The sequence below is a fragment of the Salmo trutta genome, chromosome 18 (genome assembly GCF_901001165.1).
Source record: "Salmo trutta chromosome 18, fSalTru1.1, whole genome shotgun sequence".
Classification (NCBI taxonomy): domain Eukaryota; kingdom Metazoa; phylum Chordata; class Actinopteri; order Salmoniformes; family Salmonidae; genus Salmo; species Salmo trutta.
This window is the reverse complement of record NC_042974.1, coordinates 42,440,926-42,464,204: the sequence shown is the minus strand read 5'-3', so window position 1 is coordinate 42,464,204 and position 23,279 is coordinate 42,440,926. Positions and strand designations below refer to the sequence as shown.

The window sequence follows — 23,279 nt, the reverse complement described above, 5'->3', positions numbered from 1 at the left end:
AGGATAGTAGGTCTCATACCATGCCAGAAACTATACAGGGAACTAAGCATTGTACAATTAAGTAATAAGGCACGAGGGGATGTGGTATATGGCCAATATACCACGGCTAAGGGATGTTCTTATGCACAACGCAACGCAGAGTGCCTAGTACAGCCCTTAGCCGTGGTATATTGGCCATATACCACAAACCCCCGAGGTACCTTATTGCTATTATAAAATGTTTAAAAACGTAATTAGAGCAGTAAAAATAAATGTTTTGTCATACTCATGGTATATGGTCTGATATACCATGGCTGTCAGCCAATCAGCATTCAGGGCTCGAACCACCCAGTTTATAATACATTATAGTCAACGACATGGATTGTTTACAGTCCTTTTCACTCCCATGATTACACTTAGCTTGTTAGGAGGCCGAGGAGGCCTTCAAAATAGCCCTGGAGGCTGGCACGGATTACGATAGTGATTGTACACAGGTTAACATACAGTGAGATAGACATGCTACCGTACCATATGTAGCCGACACTGTATACATGCTGAGGCCAATGCATATTACAAAAACAATTTTACCTTGACCAATATGCTTACTATGTAACTGTAAATAACGACCAAAATATATTTTTAAATAACTATCATAATATGTCAATGCTTCATAATGCAAATTGGATATGTTCATTGTGATTGAGATTATACTTGTAGAGGTGAGATTAGAGGTGTACACAAATATCATGTCTGTTCAGGTCCCTATTTGTATATATATATACATTTCTCTAGCAAAAAGCTAAATGTAGATGTAAAATCAAAGGTTATTCTTTGTTATTCATTATGCCAATTGAATCCTTCTATAATGGCAAGAAGAATCACACATAAAAACAATTGCACAAGTATAGCCTATGTCATTTTATTCACTGAATATATTCGAAGTTACATTCGTTTCAAAAATGGAACAATAATTCTCGCTTTGTGGAAACAATCTTTCTCACAGTCCTCTAATAATTTTGATGATTAGAAGACAGCCTATGACTTATCTATGTCTGTTGAAATAAATCAATGTAAATGTGTATCTGCTATGCTATTCTTTGTCTCATGTCTTTGAAGTGAATAATGAAAAATGAAGATCCGTGCCAACCTTAATTGAGACAGAAGGTAGTTGCATTCAAGTCCTTCTCTATGTTTTAATGATTTGATCTGATAGCCAATAACATGCTAATTTAGCATTTGTATTGTCGCGAAACTGATCATGTCATTTCAAATGGTATGAAGTTGATATGCATGAAAACAAAGATAGTAGTCTTTGTTTATCATCTTCATTCAGGTGAGCAGGTCATCAAAGCACATGTTGAGTGCAACTAGAAGTTTGTGGCGTAATTTGTCCTTTTGTGCAATAATTTTTCACATGAAAAGAAATAATCAACATCAATATTTACTTACAAAATTACTCAGCTTTGAAAAATAAATGGACATCTTTTATTTGGATGCACGGTTTTACATAACTAAATGCTCTAGGTAAGTTTATGCACAAGGTATAGCGTTGTTCCACACGGATATGAAATTATTATATGCATCGGTGTCGCTCTAAATGTGGTCCTCTACTGTATGAGCGGATTATACTTTATACCAGTATAAAGTTTGTTTTAGGAATGCATTTATTGAACTACCATTTACATTCCTGGTCAAAGCAAATCTATCTGATCCCAGGTGGACGTATATAGTATTTACTGTGGCCTACATCTTCAGACCAATATTTGTAGTTTTAGTATATCTTGTATACAATGTAAACATTTACTTTATACTGTAGAGATAACCACACTTGACTTTGAAACATGTCCATTGTTGAAGAACTTAAATATTGTTTTGGATGGCAAATCGATGAGGTTGACTGATTGAGGTAATCGCACCAGTGGGTCTTCCTCAGAGTGGCTGAAAAAGACAGTTGGAGCAGAGGGAAAGAGTGAGGGAGAGAGGGAGGAAGAGAAAGGTGCAGAGAATTGATTATTGATCAGAATAGTGAGAGAATCACAAGTATATGCAACAGAGTTTCAAATCATGGTATGAGAAGACGTGATAAGGGTATTCATTTAGTAGAAACATCATACTCTATTGCCCATACGTTTTCAATAGCTGAGCTCCTGTAGTAAAATGAAAGTAGCCCTATGGCTATACAGTATGTTCTTAGCAGTACAATGTACTGTAAATGCAGCTACGTTTGTCCACTACAACTCCACTATACAGATGTCAGGTCTTGCTGTCTCTATGCGTAGCAGTGCGACCACACTGTGTTCCATACCCTCTCTAAGCAATGACCACCACAGTAACAACCCAATTGAGATGGCGTTCAACTAAACTTATAAATGAGAGTGGAGTGAAAGTGAATGGAGGAGGAGGAGGAGAGAGACTGAACCTACCAATTGGAAGTTATTGAGAAGGTGATCTACATCGCCGTCATCATAGTTCTCAAGAAATGAGGGCTCACTTCTGGATTCTTCTTGCATGGGAGGGTCTTCTTGACTGAAAAGACAAGAAGGGTACATTTGACTTTCCTCACACTGTGGAGGCACACTGCAAAAATGCACATGCGGACATACACATGCATGCACACTGGTAAACACACAATCCATTATTGTGCTCTGTACTTGTTCCCACCTTCTCTTTCCAGTCAGAACTGAGTTCAGGAATTTCTTCACAGCCATCTGTTTGCGGAAGCGACTGTAGTTGTCTGTGAAAATGGCATCTGAGTGGCGCTTCACTGGTACCTGGTCCTCCATCATGTCATCACTGTGACAAATTAACCATAACACATTTTAGTCCATCATTTTTGAGACATTTGCTAACCTGTTTTGGCTTTTACTGAACTTATCCAATAAATAGGTTTTTTTAAACCAGAAGTAAATCACAAATGTGATGACAAATCTAATACAATTACAACAAATGAGATTATTAAGCATTTTCAAGGCAGATATGCTAATACAACTTTTTTAAGGATATATCAATTTTTTTTCAATGAGACTAAAATCACAGAAATAGGCATACAGGAAGACAATTTTATGAAATATATATTTCTGTCATGCTTCCTGACTCTAAATGTTTTCAATAAACCTGAATGTTCCTGAAAATATGTTGAATTCAATATTATCATACTGTTAAAATACTTTGAATTCGAGTTGAATAGGGTCATTAAACTCTGCACGCTAATCTGAAGGAAAAGCATAAACTACAGTCTACCTGACTCGCTTTCCAATCAAGGATTCCAGGTACCGCCGCGCCGACAGCTGTCCAAGAAGTTTGCTGTATCCACTTGTAAAGAGACCGTCTGCGTGTCTCGTCGGTCTGCCAACAGATTAAAACAGTTATTAGTCACACTGTCTAGCATAAATCTGAAAAGGTGGTTTAGGAGTCATTTATGGGCGGAGCGTTTCAATAGGCTAATATTGGGGTAAAACAAATATGGGCCAATGACGATTACTCTTAGACAATACCAAAACCACATTAAGTCACGAGGCAGACATTTTTTGTATCCTGACATTCAATATTCCATTGGAAGAAATGACCACGTTCCGCTGATTATTCATTACGTTCTTAATCATCCAGAAAACACAATCAATATTCACTTATATGAAAGTAGCCCGTGGAAAACAATTACATAACATTTCTCAAGACTTAAATGTTATTGTTAGAAAGTACTATTGTTCTAGGATATAGTCGACGAATTAATTGTTGACAATCTTGTTTATTGATTAACCCAGAGTTAGAATAAGTTAAAACACGTCAACACTATAGCCTATAATGTATTTGTCCATGATTATATACATTCCTATTGGTACACATAAAGTTATTGGCCGATAGCCTATAATAGAAAAAGTTAGTACATCGTTGCAGTTGTTGAACTCTTTGGCAAAAGTAACTAATGATGCTCTTTTAAACCTTTATGTCCTCATGCACAAAAACAATACATTTTTAAATGAGTAATAGCGGTATTATTCCTACCTCATAGATGCATATGGCAAACACTGAGTCCGGGAATATAGCACACTGCACAGGGCTATTAGGAAAAGGAGCTGGGAGCCGTTCCTTTGTAACATCGCTTTATACCTGTAAAAAGAGATATGGGTTTCATTCAATAATGTTTCTTTCAGATAGCCTACATTCTTCTGGTCAATATGAAAACGAGAGGGAATTCTTAAAATGATTGCCTCGTCATTCGGTACCACTTTATGCACAGAAAAACAAGTTTATCAACACTTTCTATTGTATATTGTCAAGGAATAAGAGTAAACCAGATGCGCAAACCACAAGATTCAAGTTCGCCAATTGTGCTACCCAGTGCCACCAGAAAACAAAAACGTTGAGAATGAAAACAAATGTGCAGTTGTGCACGTATCCAATTGGTGAGGACTTGTTTTCAACCTTTGGATGAACATTTGTTTATGTGATCAAATGCTATTGCCAATCAAAAATCAGTCTTATATTTGGAATCAATAACTATTTACAGTTATTAATTTGCTGGAAGATGGATACAATGACAAAAACTTTAGAATATAGAATGTGATGTGAAGCCTAACTTAAAATAATATCTAACACATATCATAATTATCAAAAACAAATAGCATCATTTGAAAAAAGTCTTACATTTTCTTCAGTAAATGATCTGCTGTTCCTCTTGGTGCTGTCCAAGGTCCTGGAATGCTTTGTGTTTGTATCTCCTAGAGAAGTCACGGAACACTGTTCAGTACCTCAGTTGCTTCTTCGCTGGTCAGCGTCTCTTACTATACCTTCAACCCTTCCCTCGTTTTATACATCTGAATACTTTTCATCAAGCACGAAGGCAATCAGATTTGATCAGGGTTGATACGTCATATAATTCCCATTGGGAATGATGCATTCGTCATTGGCTTGTTGGCATGTTCATAACCAATCTTATGGTAAAATTAGGTTTTGCTCATATAATAATTCCTTATTTCATATCATGGGGGTTGACTCATCTTACATTATACACATTTGAAATGGTATAGGCCTAATAGTTATGAATAGGGGGAAACAAAGCACTAAGATACATAAACAGTAAAAATACCTTTTAACATTTGGTAAGCAAAGTAAATATAATGTTATACACAATGTGGACACAGTGGCTATTTCCATCTCCCCAGATTGTATTTCCGGTACATAACTTGAAATTAGTTTATGTCATTTTGTGATATCTTGGACTATAACTCCCTCTGAGTGGTTGTACAGTGTCTGCATGATAGCCATGAAGAATAAAACAATTCTTGAAACCACGAATAGTCTTTATCAGTTTCATCACCTACATCTCCTTCCCTTTCTCCTCTTCTACCTCCTCTCTCCACCTCTCCCATCTCATCATCTTTCTAAACTCTATCACTCTCTCCTCCTAACCACATTGTCTCTCCCAATATAACGACATTAAACATTGACATTCCTTTACACAATGCAGATAAAAGACTCAGTTGGCACAGATGTCAGATACTCTCATGGAATAACACTTCCATTACACAAGAACCAATCACATTCAAATCCCATCATCCCCTCATTAGGTTGAACTAAGTAAAGATGTGCACAGATGTTCTGATTGGAGAGAGTGTATTGAACAGAGTTTATCCCAGAGGGAATTAATATGCTTCAGGTTTGAGCCACAGTGTTGTACTTCGGCATCTGGATTCAGTATCAGCGTTGGACTCTAGTTTAGCTGTACTTATTCTCAGTGTTGGGTCCTATGTTTGCATCTCATGTCTTCAAGACTGGGTGACATTGTTGAATGCATCTCATATATTCAAGAATGGATGGCTGCAGCCCTATCTCAACCAGCAGCCTCTGGAAGCCTAATCCCAATTGTAATGTAATCACGCCAAACATCAAGTAGATTACGGACAAAGGACTGGGAAACATGCTCATTTAATTGACAGTGATGATTTAAAACAGAGTCTGGAAAGGACCCTGTCATACAGGAAACACATGAATTATTGTTTTGGAATGTGCAGAATTTGCAAGTTCCATTGGATGAGCCAGTTATAGATCCTCATAAACTACTGCGTTGCTGAAACCATACCTTTGGTGTTATGATGCACAGACATCCAGTCATCCAGCAATAATGTCAGTATCACGTCACATGAATATGGATAATACATTACGTGAGCTATAAATTGATCCTTCGTCATGCTCCAATACCTAATGGACAGAACACACAACAGAAAACACCTGGCCATGAGTCGGATGCTGGGGAATGCCACAGCTTGTTAGAGCCTATTGTGGTTTAGATTATCTAGCCGCTGAATAATGGAGATGTGTTTGTTGCCAAATTGGCACTGACAGACTGATTTACGGGCCAGGGTCTAATATGACAGACAGCCACGCCCTCATAGTGAGTCAGTTTTACATAGTTTGCCTGAGGAACTCACTACCCAGTGGATTACTTTATCCCCATTTATGGGTTCCCTCACCAGGGTAAAGGTCCACCTGGATCTTACGAGTAATGGATCCCAAATAGAGGAAATTATATGGCAAAACTAGGTCCAATAAATCAAGACTGAGGGAGAGGACTTTCCTCAGAGTGAAGACCATGAAGGATACATATCATCTTTCCTTTTGCTGGCAAACCAAGGGCAAGTTGAACATGGAAATTGAACATTTACAAACATAGATCATTGGTATGTTTGTCACGTCCTGACCAGTAAAAGGGGTTATTTGTTATTGTAGTTTGGTCAGGGCGTGGCAGGGGGTGTTTGTTTTGTGTGTTTCGGGGTTTTTGATTTATGTTCTATATTTTCTATTTCTATGTTTATTGTAGTTTTCTATTTCTATGTTGTGTTTTTCAATGACCTCCAATTAGAGGCAGCTGGTTGTCGTTGTTTCTAATTGGAGGCCATATTTAAGTGTGTTCGTTTTTCACTTGTGTTTGTGGGTGGTTGTTTCCAGTATAGTCTGTGCACCTTACTGGATTGTTTTCGTCGTTGTTTGTTTTGTTTAAGTGTTTTTTCTTTAATATTTCCACCCACCAAAGAAAGACCAAGCAGTGGAGGAAGGAGCAGCAGGAGAGCTACTTGGAGTCGTGGACATGGGAGGAAATATTGGATGGAAAGGGACCCTGGAGGTAGGCTGGGGAGTACTGGCGACCGAGGGAGGAACAGGAGGCAGTTAAGGCAGAACGACAGAGGTATGAGGCATTATATCCTCCATTTCAGGAGGTGAGGAGGCAGCCCCAAAACATTTTTTGGGGGGCACACGGGTAGTTTGGCTGGGCCAAGGGTTAGCCCTGAGCCAACTCCCCGTGCTTATTATTGGAAGCGTTTGGCGTGGAGAGCACCGTGCTATGCGGAAGTGCGCACGGTTTCGCCCATCCGCACGTACAGTCCGGTGCGGTCGATACCAGCCCCCCGCAAGTGCCGTGCTAGAGTGGGCATCCAGCCAGGAAGGAGTATGCCTGGTCAGCACATCTGGCCACCAGTGCGTCTCCTAGGCCCAGGCTACCCTGCGCCTGCTCTACGCACGGCAGCCATCATTCCTCAGCACAGCCCAGTTCGCCCTCTGTGCGCTCCAGACCTCCAGTGCATCTTTAAGACCCAGTGTATCCTGTTCCTGCTCCTCGCACTAGCCCTGCGGTGCGTGTCAATAGTCTGGCGCCTCCAAAGCCAGCCCCAAGCATCAGGCCTCTAGTGCGCCTGCCGAGTCCAGTACGTCCTGTTCCTGCTCCTCGCACTAACCTCAGGCCTCTAGTGCGCCTGCCGAGTCCAGTACGTCCTGTTCCTGCTCCTCGCACTAACCCTGTGGTGCGGGTGACTAGTCTGGCACCTCCTAAGCCAGCCCCACGCATCAGGCCTTCAGTGCGCAGTCCCAGTCCAGAGCTTCCGGCGACAGTTCCCCGTCCAGAGCTTCCGGCGACAGTTCCCCGTCCAGAGCTTCCGGCGACAGTTCCCCGTCCAGAGCTTCCGGCGACAGTTCCCCGTCCAGAACTTCTGGTGACAGTTCCCCGTCCAGTGCTTCCGGCGATGTCCTACAGTCCGGAGCCTGCAGAGACGGCCCACAGTCCGGAGCCTGCAGAGACGGCCCACAGTCCGGAGCCTGCAGAGACGGCCCACAGTCCGGAGCCTGCAGAGACGGCCCACAGTCCGGGGCCTGCAGAGACGGCCCACAGTCCGGAGCCTGCAGAGACGTCCCACCTCATTCCAGAGACGCACCTCAGCCCGGAGCCCTCTGGCAACGCACCTCAGCCCGAGGTCTCCAGTGACGCACCTCAGCCCAGAGCCTTCAGCAGTGGTCTACAGCCCTGAGCCTTCAGCGGGGGTGGACAGGTTAGAATGGGGACTAAGGCCGGAGCCAGAGCCACCTCCGTAGTTGGAGGATGGGGGGGGGGGGGTGTAGCACGGGAGCCGTCGTTGATGGTGGCCACCCTCCCTTCCCTCCCTTTAAGTTGGGGTTATTTTTTTTGTGGGGTTTTTGTTTTGAGGTGCATTCGGGGTGTGCACCTTTGGGGGGGGGGGGTCGGTACTGTCACGTCCTGACCAGTAAAAGGGGTTATTTGTTATTGTAGTTTGGTCAGGGGGTGATTGTTTTGTGTGTTTCGGGGTTTTTGATTTATGTTCTATATTTTCTATTTCTGTTTATTCTAGATTTCTATGTTCTGTTTTTCAATGACCTCCAATTAGAGACAGCTGGTTGTCGTTGTCTCTAACTGGAGGCCATATTTAAGTGTGTTCGTTTTTCACTTGTGTTTGTGGGTGGTTGTTTCCAGTATAGTTTGTGCACCTTATTGGACTGTTTTCGTTGTTTGTTTTGTTTAAGTGTTTTTCCTTTAATAAATAAGATGAGCACTTTACCCGCTGCATTTTGGTCCACTCCTTACGACGACCGTTACAATGTTCTAAACCGTGTACTTAGTTTTATTTAAAGAACAAAATCCACATTTCATTCAAGATCTCGACTTTGCTGAGCTACTGCATTTGAGAAAATATTGAATTTAGGCAATAAAAAACAATAACTTTGAGCCCTGATGGGCCCATATAAAACACACACTGTAGGCTTATGGCACGCCTTATTTTGGGCCCATGGGGGACCTGTTATCATTGTCCTGTTTTAGGCTGAAATCCCTGTAATGGATCAATTAAGCAAAGTTCTTCTTCATTGCATCCCAACTAATTCTGTAAATACATTTGTGTCTCAAGCCATATGGAAAACATTATGACCAGTAATGGTCTCAGTGCTTCATTAGTCCAGTAATCAAAGCCACAAACCACCCTACAACACTCCTGGGACCACCAGTCATCAGATCCAATCACATTACAGCTTTGCCTCTCTGCACTGCTCTCAGCGGTAGAGCCATGTTTTACATTTCCTTCAATACTAACAAGATAAATAGTGAATTTAACTCTCTGAGGAGTTGGCTCTCTGGATATCATCTACACTGTATATAGTGCATTCGGAAAGTATTCAGACCCCTTCCCTTTTTCCACATTTTGTCATCATTCTACACACAATACCCCATAATGACAAAAAACAGAAATACCTTATTTACTTAAGTATTCATACCATTTGCTATGAGACTAGACATTGAGCTCAGGTGGATCCTGTTTCCTGAGTCCACCTGTGGTAAATTCAATGGATTGGACATGATTTGGAAAGGCACACACCTGTCTGTTTAAGGTCCCACAGTTGGCAGTGCATGTCAGAGCAAAAACCAAGCCATGAGGTCAAAGGAATTGTCCGTAGAGCTCTGAGACAGGATTGTGTCGAGGCAAAGATCTGTGGAAGGGTAATAAAAAATATTTAGCAGCATTGAAGTTCCACAAGAACAGTGGCCTCCATCATTTTAAATGTAAGCAGTTTGGAACTACCAAGACCCTTCCTAGAGCTGGTCACCTGGCCAAACTGAGCAATCGGGGGAGAAGGGCCTTGGTCAGGAAGGTGACCAAGAACCCATTGGTCACTCTGACAGAGCTCTAGAGTTCCTCTGTGGACCTTCCAGGACAACCATCTCTGCAGCACTCCACCAATCAGGCCTTTATGGTAGAGTGGCCAGAGAGAAGCCACACCTCAGTAAAATACACAACAGCCCGCTTGCCAAAAGGCACCTAAAGACTCTCAGACCATGAGAAGCAAGATTCTCTGGTCTGATGAAACCAAAATTGAACTCTTTGACCTGAATGTCAAGCGTCACGTCTGGAGGAAACCTGGCACCATTCCTACGGTGAAGCATGGTGGTGGCGGTATCATGCTGTGGGGATTTCAGCGGCTGGGACTGGGAGACTAGTCAGGATCGAGGCAAAGATGAATGTAGCAATGTACAGAGAGAGATTCTTGATGAAAGCCTTCTACATAGCGCTCAGGACCTCAGACTGGGGCGAAGGTTCACCTTCCAACAGGACAACGACCCTAAGCACACAGCCAACACAACGCAGGATTGGACTCAAGGCTGTAATCGCTGCCAAAGGTGCTTCAAAAAATACTTATATAAATGTGATATTTTCGGTTTTACATTTTTTATACATTTGCAAGAAATTCAAACACCTGTTTATGCTTTGTTATTATGGGGTATTTTGTGTACATTGATGATGAAAAAAAGGATTTAATACATTTTAGAATAAGTCTGTAACAACAAAAAGTGGAAAAAGTCAAAGGTGTGAATACTTTCCGAATGCACTGTATGAAAAATCAATAACAGGTGTGGAGGCACACTCTTTTGTGATATACTTCGGGACAAACAGGATTATTGGCAGCAAGGTCTACCTAGTTTAGCAGGCACACTGTGGGAAGGAATAGCTTGCTAAATCTTTCTATTAAACTCATATTGATCAGGCACATCCGTCTCTAGTCCCTATGTCCCCTGCATTTGTGAACATCAATCACAATTAAAAATAATGGAGACAAATATAAGAATTTGGGCATGGCCTATATTAAAATCTCTACGGGATCGGTGTCCCCCCCGCCAGATGGTTGAGCTAACGTAGGCTAATGTGATTAGCATGAGGTTGTAAGTAAAAAAAAAAATCCCAGGACGTAAACAAATCTGATATGGGCAGAAAGCTTAAATTCTTGTTAATCTAACTGCTCTGTACAATTTACAGTAGCTATTACAGTGAAATAATACCATGATATTGTTTGAGGAGAGTGCACAATTATGTATTAACAAACCAATTAGGCACATTTGGGCAATCTTGATACAACATTTTGAACAGGTATGCAATGGTTCATTGGGTCAGTCTAAAACTTTGCACATACACTGCTGTCATCCAGTGGGCAAAATCTAAATTGCGCCTGTGCTGGAATAATACATTATGGCCTTTCTCTTGCATTTCAAAGATGATGGTACAAAAAAACACATGTTTTTTTCTTTGTATTATCTTTTACGAGATTGAATGTGTTATATTCTCCTTCATTAATTTCACATTTCCACAAACTTCAAAGTGTTTTCTTTCAAATGGTATGAAGAGTATGCATATCGTTGCTTCTGGATTTGAGCTACAGGCAGTTAAATTTGGGTATGTCATTTAAGGCAAAAATGTAAATAAAGGGTAAATAAATAAAATAAAAGGTGGCCTCCTATGATGGTGCCACGTTGAAAGTCAGTTAGCTCTTCAGTAAGGCCATTCTACTGCCACTGTTTGTCTATGGAGATTGCATGGCTGTGTGCTCGATTTTATACGCCTGTCAGCAACTGGTGTGGCTGAAATAGCCGAATCCACTAATTTGAAGGGGTGTCCACATACTTTTGTATATATAGTGTATGTTCCATTGTCAAACAGGTTTCAATTACTTGTACATTCTCTCTGGCTCCAATGTATCTATTGCTGAAAATATAAATATAGAAATATAATCACTTGACACGTCACTTCCCTCCTTCGTACTTGATTGGTTGATAAAGTGAGGAGAAGAATCTCGGGACAGCAAGATGTCCGCGCACATTTGAAAAATTGATGTGCTAGCTATATTCTTATTTTATGTGTTGCTTTAAGATGTTTTTATGTTGACAATACTGACTAAGTGGTACTCCAGGAAGAGTCATATAAAGAAAAGACAAGGACTCCGAGACAAGAGCCAGACTATTCCTTATTATCAGGTTCGCGCCTGTGCCACGGTAGCATGCTAGTTAGCTAACGTTCGCTAGCCAGCTAGACACTGCATGTATGACAGTATGCTAATCTAAACATGGTTGCTAGCTAGTTAGCCAGACACAAAAATGCGACACTCAACGTTATTTATATGTGTACTTGAAGTTTACGCAAGGTGTCCAGCTAATATTAGCAATCTGTTATAACGTGAGTCTTTCATGCTGAACGTTTTGCTACTGAAATAGTTAACCGGTTAGCCTAGCTTCAAGCCAATTGCTTGCTAGCTAGTTAGTTTAAGTCATGATACAACAAAAATAATGACCACAGACAGTAGCTAGCTACAATTATTTTATCTTCAAGGCTATTGCTAGCTGCAGTATTTTAATAGTTATCTAGCTATAATTAGTAAGTTGTTATAGTTAGCTACGTGTCTGCCGTTGAGCATGTTCTACCTAAGTTAGCAGTTGAGTTGGCTACCAAAATAAACAATTCACAATGAGCTGCCCAACTAACGTTAGTATAACTTCTTGACTCTGACCAACATGTTGTCATGTCATTTCACTCAAGTTTCCAGACCTGAGCATCCCTTCAGTCTGGTGAACACTCTGCCTCATCACTGGTCTCATTGGATTTTCGAAGTATTTCACAGCATTCTACAGGTGAAGTGTAACAGGATATCGCTAAGTGGTGTACTGTCAGATGTTTATAATGTATTTGACTTCATGCAGTAACATGCACTATCTCTCTCTGTCTCTCGCTCAGAAATAATGCTGATATCTGGAACTCATGTCGAACGTCTATGAAGAGAGAGCCACAATGATAGCCGCAGGGGAATTGCAGTCGTTTGGCCCGTTTGGCCGTGAGCACTGCAAGAACCACCCAAACGCTGTGAACCTGCAGCTCCGGCAGTTGCAGCCAGCCTCTGAGCTCTGGTCCTCAGATGGAGCAGCCGGTCTGGTGGGCTCCCTCCAGGAGGTCACTCTACAGGAGAAGAAGAGGGTAAGACTGGGGGGAAACTCTTGGTCATCTTCTCTCACATTTACAGGGTGCTACTGATAAATATGTATAGCTATATCTGGGATAAATAACATGTTTGCCAGATAGCTTCCTTGCTTTGGTTCAAATAAGATCTCCTTACTCGGCTTATGGTTTCAGGTGCATACTTTTCTTTAAAGGGCTTTCTGTTGTGTGCTGGTTCTGTTTGATACATAAGCCGAGTAAGGAGATTGTTTTTCACTATTGTGTATCTGTTTTCAGGAATGCTGGTTGCTGAGAAAGGGTTCCAGTGTGGACAGTGATGAGATGGAGTATGATGAGGAGCTCTATGCAGCAGGAAACATGGTCATATGGAGCAAAGGGAGCAAGAGTCAAGCCTCCCATGTCTACAAAGCTTTTACCGTGGACAGTCCAGTACAACAGGTAATCAAAATCACCAGATCAAACTAAACGTCATATTAAACATACATGCATACCTACATACAGTGTGTACATTATATGGCATGTCTGTCATCGTCAACATTAAGATATTAGTCAGCTTATCAATAAATACTTTTTTTCAGGATGTATATCCAGTAATATCTCTCTCCCTCCCTTTTCAGGCATTATGGTGTAACTTTGGTATTCCACAAAAGAAGAAAGATGGTAAGTAGGCCGATGCCACATCCTCATCGTCACAATTTATTTTCATTCAATTCTAGAGCTCATTGATGTACAGTACCAGTCAATATTTTGGACACACCTACTCATTCAACAGCGTTTCTTTATATTGAATATTTTCTACATTGTATAATAATAGTGAAGACATCAAAATAACACATGGAATCATGTAGTAACCAAAAAAGTGTTAAACAAATCAAAATATATTTGAGATTTTTCAAAGTACATTTTACATTTTACATTTTAGTCATTTAGCAGACGCTCTTATCCAGAGCGACTTACAGTAGTGAATGCATACAAAACACTAATGCAAAACATTTTTTACCCTTTAGTATACTTCATCGTATATATACACTTGGGATATCGCTGCAATAGGACAAGTACAAAAAACAAATCATTGGAGGAAGTCCTTAAATCTGAGGAGTAGGTTGAATCTGTCTGGGAAACCAGCTCTTAGATAATCCAGTCACTTCATTCGGCAGACAGTTTTTGCCTTCTTCCAATAAAAAGCCACTAAGCATGTTACACATGAATATAGATAATTTACTGTAGTGGAACAACATAACAGGCATGACAAAGACAAATGGTTTTCCTCTTTTTATTACAATTTACTGTACACGAAGATAGTCCTCTACTTGAGCTCCTTCACAGCCAAACCTGGGGGCAGCCACTCTTTGCCTTGATGACAGCTTTGCACACTCAACCAGCTTCACCTGGAATGCTTTTCCAACAGTCTTGAAGGAGTTCCCACATATGATGAGCACTTGTTGGCTGCTTTTCCTTCACTCTGCGGTCCAATTCATCCCAAACCATCTTAATTGGGTTGAGGTCGGGTGATTGTGGAGGCCAGGTCATCTGATGCATTACTCTCCTTCTTGGTGAAATAGCCCTTACACAGCCTCGGTGGAAACCACACATGCGGAGATTATCCGTTAACCTACTCTGCGTCTCACAAAATCTCTAATTTGGCCTCATCAGACCAAAGGACAGATTTCCACCAGTCTAATGTCCATTGCTTGGGTTTCTTGGCCCAAGCAAGTCTCTTCTTCTTATTGGTGTCCTTTAGTAGTGGCTTCTTTGCAGCAATTGGACCATGAAGGCCTGATTCACGCAGTCCCCTCTGCAGTTGATGTTGGGATGTGTCTCTTACTTGAACTCTGTGAAGCATTTATTTGGGCTGCAATTTCTGAGTCTGGTAACTCAAATTAATTTATCCTCTGCAGAACTAACTCTGGTTCTTCTGCTGGGCTCTTGAATGAGTAGGTGTGATTCTTTTTTATTTTTTATTTTTTTATATCTCAGTAATATTGTGAAGAGGTTAATTTGCTCTATTGTATTCCAGAGCAGGAGATTTTGGAGCAGACAGTGTGTATTGTCCAGAGCAGCTGCGTGAATGTGCACAGTGTGACAGGGAAGGACTTTATCTCCCCTCTACCCTTTCAGGTGAGTTCCTCATCACTGATTGGTATGCTGTTACATTGTCTAAAATGTGTGCTATCATCGCTGGATAATCTGTCATTTGACGTTTCATGGTGTTCATTACATGTTGAATTTGGTGATGTACTACTTGTGATGAAATGTGATTTACTTTGAACATTTGTTAGATAAATCCTTATTTGTACATTTTGTAAAATATGTCTCCCAGTCCTGGCTGTTTTCATTTCCTCGTTAGAATCCCTTAAGGAGAACTAGCAGATATGGACAGTAATTATTGTTGTTTACACAGTTATTGATATTCTCCAGGACCAGTCCATTGTCTTTTTAACCAATGGTAATGGGGGATTTGGCTCACTGACAGCTGACAAGAGGCTTCAGATTACAATGAAAAACACCATCATGCAATTAACTGCCTCTGCATTTATGTGTGATTCTTTTTCACATCGAAGTCCACTTGATATGATTTGAATTTGGTTTTGTTTTCCTGGTGATTTGTGGGAAAAACATTGCGTAAGTCTACGTTGTGACATGCAGGGTAAATTACGTTGCTTTCTTGGGAGCTAATTTAGCTGATGTTGATTGGGTCCACATTACAGACCAGATTTGTATTGGTGGATGCATTTAAAAAAAAAATTTAAATACATTTTTTAACCAGTTCAGTTGTATTTGATAAGACATGACTCACTAGCCGCCGTCAGACTCCACCATTATTCTACTGTAAATAGGGACATGTCTCTTTTCCCACGAGATACTATGAAAATGCTAACTGCCTGTTTCTTTAGTGAGCCATTCAAGTGTTGACAAATCATGTTTATCAAATTTTTCTCCAACATCACCTTGATAGAATTTCATGAAATTAAGTCCTGTGACTCTCGCCTTTTACAGGTCTCTAATCTGTGGCCTACTAAGTTTGGTCTGCTGTTAGAACGCAAAAACTCTGCACCCGATGCTTCTCAGAGTCCTCCCAGGTACACAGCAGAAACCTGTTATGCACACACCCTGCTGTTTCTGATATATTTGGGTTCATGCTAGTGTGTCAGTAGAGTTTGTTTTGAACATACCACTGTTTGTTTCTCTGTTTTCAGGGAACCTCTTCCCACAGTATTCAGCATGCTGCACCCTCTGGATGAGATTGCCCCAGTGGTGTGCAGGCCTACAGGTGAGACTCTCAAACACGCATACATAGAAATTGTCACAATTTCTTTGACATTGTGTTTACAAAGAGCACGGCGGAAACCACCATACAAATAAACTATAATGGATGTTGAAACCTGAATGTTGGAGCCAGGATATTGTTGGCCCTCTTGCACTCCTTGGCTGCCCTGTTAGCTGACTACCGGTACCTTAATTGCTGGCCCCATTATGGCTTGTTAATTGCTCATCTCCTGTGTCTCTGGCAGGTCTGTTCGAGGCTGCACGTGTGCAGTACGTCTCTGACAGCACCATGAAAATCGTCTTCTCCAACTGCGAGCCCTCCATTGTCATGACATACGACACCGTGCAGTGCATACACTCTGTGTGGGCGCTGCGCAAAGTCACTCCAGATGTAAGATAACATGCAAGAACAACACTGTTATTACTGTTCCATTACGGCTTCCTCTGTGGTTCTTCAGTAATAGAAAATGTAACGTTCATGGCATCAATGGAATTGGTAAATAATTGTCATCATAGCAAGAGTGATGACTCAAAGGCCTATCTACGACCCCTAAGGATGGATTTAAATTGGTCTGACTCGGGCCAGGGATAATTACAAAATCACACATTGGTTTCCTTACACCAGTGGTTCCTTAACTTTTTATAGTCCCGTACCCCTTCAAACATTCAACCTCCAGCTGCATACCCCTTCTAGCACCAGGGTCAGCGCACTCTTTCAAATATTGTTTTTTGCCATCATTGTAAGCCTGCCACACACTATACGATACATTTATTAAACATAATAATGAGTGTGAGTTTTTGTCACAACTTGGCTCATGGGAAGTGACAAAGCTCTTATAGGACCAGGGCACAAATACAGTTGAAGTCAGAAGTTTACATACACCCGAGCCAAATACATTTAAACTCAGTTTTTCACTATTCCTGACATTTAATCCTAGTAATAATTATCTGTGTTAGGTCAGTTAGGATCACCACTTTATTTTAAGAATGTGAAATGTCAGAATAATAGTAATGAGAATGATGGATTTAGTTCAACTTTTATTTCTTTCATCACATTCCCAGTGGGTCAGAAGTTTACATATACTCAATTAGTATTTGGTACCATTGCCTTTAAATTGTTTAACTTGGGTCAAATGTTTCGGGTAGCCTTCCACAAGCTTCCCACAATAAGTTGGGTGAATTTTGTCCCATTCCTCCTGACAGAGCTGGTGTAACTGAGTCAGGTTTGTAGGCCTCCTTGCTCGCACACGCTTTTTCAGTTCTGCCCACAAATTTTCTATAGGATTGAGGTTAGGTCTTTGTGATGGCCACTCCAATACCTTGACTTTGTTGTCCTTAAGCCATTTTGCCACAACTTTGGAAGTATGCTTGGGGTCATTGTCCATTTGGAAGACCCATTTGCGACCAAGCTTTAACTTCCTGACTGATGTCTTGAGAGGTTGCTTCAATATATCCACATAATTTTCCTCCCTCATGATGCCATCTATTTTGTGAAGTGCACCAGTCTCTCCTGCAGCAAAGCACCCCCACAACATGATGCTGCCACCCCCATGCTTCACGGTTGGGTTGGTGTTCTTCAGCTTGCAAGCGTCCCCCTTTTCCTCCAAACATAACATATTTTTGTTTCATCATATCAGAGGACATTTCTCCAAAAAGTACAATCTTTGTCCCCATGTCCAGTTGCAAACGGTAGTCTGGCTTTTTTATAGCGGTTTTGGAGCAGTGGCTTCTTCCTTGATGAGCGGCCTTTCAGGTTTTGCCGATATAGGACTCGTTTTACTGTGGATATAGATACTTTTGTACCTGTTTCCTCCAGCATCTTCACAGGGTCCTTTTGCTGCTGTTCTGGGATTGATTTGCACTTTTCGCACCAAAGTACGTTCATCTCTAGGAGACAGAACACGTCTCTTCCTAAGTGGTATGACGGCTGCGTGGTCCCATGGTGTTTATACTTGCGTACTATTGTTTGTGCAGATGGACGTGGTACCTTCAGGCGTTTGGAAATTGCTCCCACGGATGAACCAGACTTGTGGAGGTCTACAATTTTTTTCTGAGGTCTTGGCTGATTTCTTTTGATTTTCCCATGATGTCAAGCAAAGAGGCGCTAGGTTTGAAGGTAGGCCTTGAAATACATCTACAGGTACGCCCCCAATTGACTCAAATTATGTCAATTAGCCTATCAGAAGCTTCTAAAGCCATGACATCATTTTCTGGAATTTTCCAAGTTGTTTAAAGGCACAGTCAACTTAGTTGTAAACTTCTGACCCACTGGAATTGTGATACAGTGAATTATAAGAATTGTTGGAAAAATTACTTGTGGCATGCACAAAGTAGATGTCCTAACCGACTTGCTAAAACTAAAGAAATTTGTGAAGTGGTTGAAAAACTAGTTTTAATGACTCCAACCTAAGTGTATATAAACTTCCCACTTCAACTGTAATAATAATCAATAATTTTGCTCTTTATTTAACCATCTTACATATAAAACCATATTTGTTAATCGAAAATTGTGAATAACTCACCGCAGGTTAATAAGGAGGGTGTGCTTGAAAGGATGCACATAACTGCGATGTTGGGTTCTATTGGCGAGAGTCTCAGTATTAAATCCTTTTCCACTCAGTCTTTGCCTCTATTTAGTTTTCATGCTTGTGAAGGCCGAGAATCCGCTCTCACATAGGTACGTGGTTGCAAAGGGCATCAGTGTCTTAACAGCTGAATTTGCCAAGGCAGGATACTCTGAGCACAGCTCAATCCAGAAATCTGGCAGTGGCTTCTGATTTAAATTCAATTTTCACAGAACAGCTTCTTGCAATTTCGATGAGTCTCTCTTGTTCAGATATCGGTAAGTGGATTGGAGGCAGGGCATGATGGGGATAACAAATCCAGTTGTTTGTGTCATCCGTTTCAGGAAAGTACCTGCATAATTGCGCACACAACTCACTCATGTGCTTCGCTATATCACATTTGACATTGTCTGTAAGCTTGAGTTCATTTGCACACAAAAAAATCATACGATGGAAAGACCTGTGTGTTGTCCTTGTTAATGCAGAGAAGAGCTCCAACTTCTTAATCATAGCCTCAATTTTGTCCCGCACATTGAATATAGTTGCGGAGAGTTTCTGTAATCCTAGATTCAGATCATTCAGGTGAGGGGAAAAAACATCACCCAGATAGGCCAGTCGCGTGAGAAACTCGTCATCATGCAAGTGGTCAGACAAGTGAAAATTATGGGTCAGTAAAGAACTTTAAGTTCGTCTCTCAATTTAAAAAAATTTGTCAATACTTTACCCCTTGATAACCAGCGCACTTCTGTATGTTGTAAAAGCATTACATGCCCATATCATTGCATAGTGCAGAAAATACACGAGAGTTCAGGGGCCTTGCTTTAACAAAGTTAACCATTTTCACTGTAGTGTCCAAAATGTCGTTCAAGCTGTCAGGCATTCCCTTGGCAGCAAGATCCTCTTGGTGGATACTGCAGTGTACCCAAGTGGCGTCGGGAGCAACTGTTTGCACATGCGTTACCACTCCACTATGTTTCCCTGTCATGGCTTTTGCCCCATCAGTACAGATACAAACGCATTTTGACCACCAGAGTTCATTTCATGTCACAAAGCTGTCCAGTACTTTAAAATATCCTCTCCTGTTGTCCTGGTTTCCAGTGATTTGCAGAAGAGGATGTCTTCCTTAATTGAACCCCCCATAAACATAACGGACATATACCAGGAGCTGCGCCAGGTCCGCCACGTCTGTTGACTCATCCAGCTGTAACGCATAGAATTCACTGCCTTTCATGCGAAGCAGTAATTGTTTTAAAACATCTCCTGGCATGTCACTGATGCATTGTGAAACAGTGTTGTTTGATGAAGACATTGTCTGTATAGTTATTTTGGCCTTTTCCCCAGCCATATCCCCAGCCATTGTCCCAGCCATATCCTCGGCCGCAGGAAGAATTAAGTCCTCCACAATAGTATGGGGCTTGCCTCTCCTAGCCACTCGGTAGCTCACCATATAAGATGCTTCTAGCCCCTTCTTGTTAATGGTATCTGTTGCTTTTATACTTGTCTTACTCCTTGAAAGTCATCTTAATTCTCGCTCAAACTCTGTGGCTTTTTGTTTGTTTCTAAATGTCTGCGCAAGAGTGAAGGTTTCATTGAGTTGTGAGATCGTACTTTTGCACATATAACACACTGTGGCTGAGGAAAGGCACTACTCCCAATATAAGTGAACCCCAAATCAATGTAGTTCTCATCATATTTGCGCCTCTTCGATGGTCCAACGTCCCAGTCTATTCGGTGCTTTACCGGGTAAGGGGGCAGTAGCTCTTCGGCTGCGTCAGATTCACAACTGTCAGTGCCCATGCTAGCTGGGCTAACAACAAATTTAGAATTACTGATGCTAGCATTGATTGTGTGGTCGTGGAAGCAGAAGAACTTGTGTCGTTGACAGGTGTAGTACTGCTGGTAGTAGCAGTACTACTAGTAGAGCTGGTATGTGTCTTTATGGATGCGGTCCTTACTTTTATTTCACCATTTGTCAATTTTCGCGCAAAAGGAATGAGCAGCATCTACGTTTGGCTACATACGGACCGTTAGTGGAATTCCCGCAAGAGAGTAACGGTTAATGTGATTGGATGTTAATTATTTGACTAGGATACCTGTATTTGACATTGTGTTATTTCGCTTAACACTAGATGGTTTAATTTTATCTTTGGCAGTGAAATGAGGCAACTCAGGTGAGGGGAAAGTAAACTCGCCCAAATGTATAGCCCTGTTGGAAAATATAAATGGACTGTTTGAAAATGTGAAGAAAATCCTTACAATGAAAATAATATATATTTTTAAAAACTTTCACCTCATATAAAACACACTAATTCCCCTAAACTCAATGATTTGAGATGCTGGCATGAATTGACCAGGTTGAAGACCTCTTGCAAAGCAGTCACATATTTCTGTCTTAAACATTATGATTAGGCTACACAGCACACTCTAGATTGGGAGTAATAGATTAAGAGCTCAGACACAGCAATTGTGTTTTCTGGCTGAATGTACTTAGCACCTCTGAACCTAATTAGCGAACCAAGTGTGCACCGATTTAACATTTTAGAATCACGTGAAAAAAGTTGGCAGTCATACATCTACAGTGAGTTGTCCCTAAAACAAAGCACAATGAGTGATTGGCAGACGAACGCTAGATCCACGTTCGTGTGTGAGCCTTAAGTCCTCTGAAAGCCAGCCTATGGAACAACCACCCTGATCTCCCCTATTTACTGTGCATGTTGTTGGAAGACCAACAAAAGTAAAAATGTGACGATTGGGACACTCAAGTTATACTCCATGATTAGACTATCATAGATGGATTTAAGGTGAGCATTTTTGTCCAATAAATGAGTTGCATGTATACATGATTTTGTTTAGGCATTTTAGTTAGTTTGACATTTTGACAAAGGAAACCAACTGGACCAAATGGGGGTAAAAAATACAATGTAACAAATATTCCAACTCTGACCCGAACTATAGCAACCAAACTGTGTGAAAATGGCACCCGGACCCTGCCCCTTTTTGTTTGCGCACCATCGGGACCACGTCAGACTGATCTAAATTGCTAGTTTGGTCATAGGTGGGGGCTTTCTGATGAGTTGTCTGGGGGGGTTGGAACAGAATCTGTAGCTTGTATATCATTTGAGTTGAACCTTTCACCTTTTAACTCTGTCCCACAGGAGCAGTCCACAGTGCTGAAGTGTCCGGAGCAGGTAGCCACGCCCCAAGGCCTGATGCCGCCCAGCTTTCTGACCACACACCTGAGGAACATCTCCAGGATGGACTCGCCCGGTTCACCCTTTCATTGCCACGCCCTGCACAACCAAAACAGGATGACCTCATCACCAGGCCTCCACTCACGGACACACTCACCCAGCATCTCCAGCATGGCTGCACTCAGGTGAGTTTATACCAGGCGTCTTCAGTTGTGGTCCTGGAACGCTACAGAGTGCAGGCTTTGAGTCAAATACCCAAAGAGGATGTAAATACCATATACGGTAAACAGGATCTCTGCCATCCCACAGGATTATACACAGTTTCCGTCAAAACATTCACCCTCAAAAGCTCATGACTCATTTACAACCACCACACTATGGACCATAACCAACCATCCTTCTGCGCTTTTCTGACACGTCTGTAGCCGGTCCCACTCCCCTGGCATGGCGGCACCCTCCTTTTCGGTCGCGGCACGTTTTAACATGTCGTACCACTCATCGTCCCCCAGAGGGCACAGCCTCCTGCCCTCACCCAACAGCACGGCCAATGAGTCTGTGCTGGTCCCGGAGATGGAACCCATAGTGCCTGACTTATGCATTGAGCAGCTGTGGAGTGAGACGGCTTCCTCCCACAGGTCAGTGTCCGACATTCACCTCTGCACCGTTGGCTACAGTAGTTGTCATGAATCCTGCTCTGTGGTCTAGTTGGTTGAACCACTCCTAGTTTATAATTAGGGCTGGGAATTGCCAGGGACCTGACGATACGATATCACGATACTTAGGTGCTGATACGATATGTATTGCGATTCTCGCTATTGCATATGTATTGAAATTCGATATTGCGATTTGATGTTTCAAACATGTTGCTCACTATATACAGTTGCAGTTGGAAGTTTACATACACTTAGGTTGGAGTCATTAAAACTTGATTTTCAACCACTACACATTTCTTGTTAACAAACTATAGTTTTGCCAAGTCGGTTAGGAAATCTACTTCGTGCATGGCACAAATACTTTTTCCAACAATTGTTTACAGACAGAATATTTCACTTATAATTCACTGTATCACAATTCCAGTGGGTCAGAAGTTTACATACACTAAGTTGACTTTAAACAGCTTGGAAAATTCCAGAAAATGATGTCATGGCTTTAGAAGCTTCTGATAGGCTAATTGACATAATTTGAGTCAATTGGAGGTGTAGCTGTGGATGTATTTCAAGGCCTAC

The 23,279-nt window shown here is 41.5% G+C and overlaps 2 protein-coding genes across 4 annotated transcripts in view; one reads left to right on the top strand and one right to left on the bottom strand.

Annotated features, from left to right (window-relative positions):
* Window positions 1-878: 878 nt before the first annotated feature.
* LOC115153322 (VIP peptides-like) lies at window positions 879-4,779 on the bottom strand. Its single transcript, XM_029698644.1, has 6 exons — window positions 4,624-4,779; window positions 3,982-4,086; window positions 3,220-3,324; window positions 2,641-2,772; window positions 2,403-2,505; window positions 879-1,917 (listed from the first exon to the last, which is right to left on the bottom strand). Coding segments are annotated over exons 1-6 (456 nt in total). The 5' UTR covers window positions 4,626-4,779; the 3' UTR covers window positions 879-1,908.
* A 7,069-nt stretch (window positions 4,780-11,848) lies between these two features.
* The window catches only part of LOC115153320 (anaphase-promoting complex subunit 1), a 65,867-nt gene continuing 54,436 nt past the window's right edge, over window positions 11,849-23,279 (top strand). For all 3 annotated transcript variants that reach the window (XM_029698642.1, XM_029698643.1, XM_029698641.1), the window contains exons 1-11: window positions 11,849-12,058; window positions 12,618-12,709; window positions 12,813-13,049; window positions 13,308-13,469; window positions 13,649-13,691; window positions 15,049-15,149; window positions 16,029-16,111; window positions 16,229-16,302; window positions 16,544-16,689; window positions 22,018-22,238; window positions 22,479-22,688. In XM_029698642.1, the coding sequence (XP_029554502.1) occupies window positions 12,837-13,049; window positions 13,308-13,469; window positions 13,649-13,691; window positions 15,049-15,149; window positions 16,029-16,111; window positions 16,229-16,302; window positions 16,544-16,689; window positions 22,018-22,238; window positions 22,479-22,688 (1,253 nt within the window). In that variant the 5' untranslated portion in view covers window positions 11,849-12,058; window positions 12,618-12,709; window positions 12,813-12,836. The remainder of the gene's footprint in view (window positions 12,059-12,617; window positions 12,710-12,812; window positions 13,050-13,307; window positions 13,470-13,648; window positions 13,692-15,048; window positions 15,150-16,028; window positions 16,112-16,228; window positions 16,303-16,543; window positions 16,690-22,017; window positions 22,239-22,478; window positions 22,689-23,279) is intronic.

Coding starts and splice junctions, on each gene's coding strand:
- LOC115153322 (XM_029698644.1), bottom strand. Junction 2,773..3,219: donor TTGATTGGAAAGCGAGTCAG/GTAGACTGTAGT, acceptor AATTTGTCACAG/TGATGACATGATGGAGGACC. Junction 2,506..2,640: donor GTTCTGACTGGAAAGAGAAG/GTGGGAACAAGT, acceptor TTGTCTTTTCAG/TCAAGAAGACCCTCCCATGC.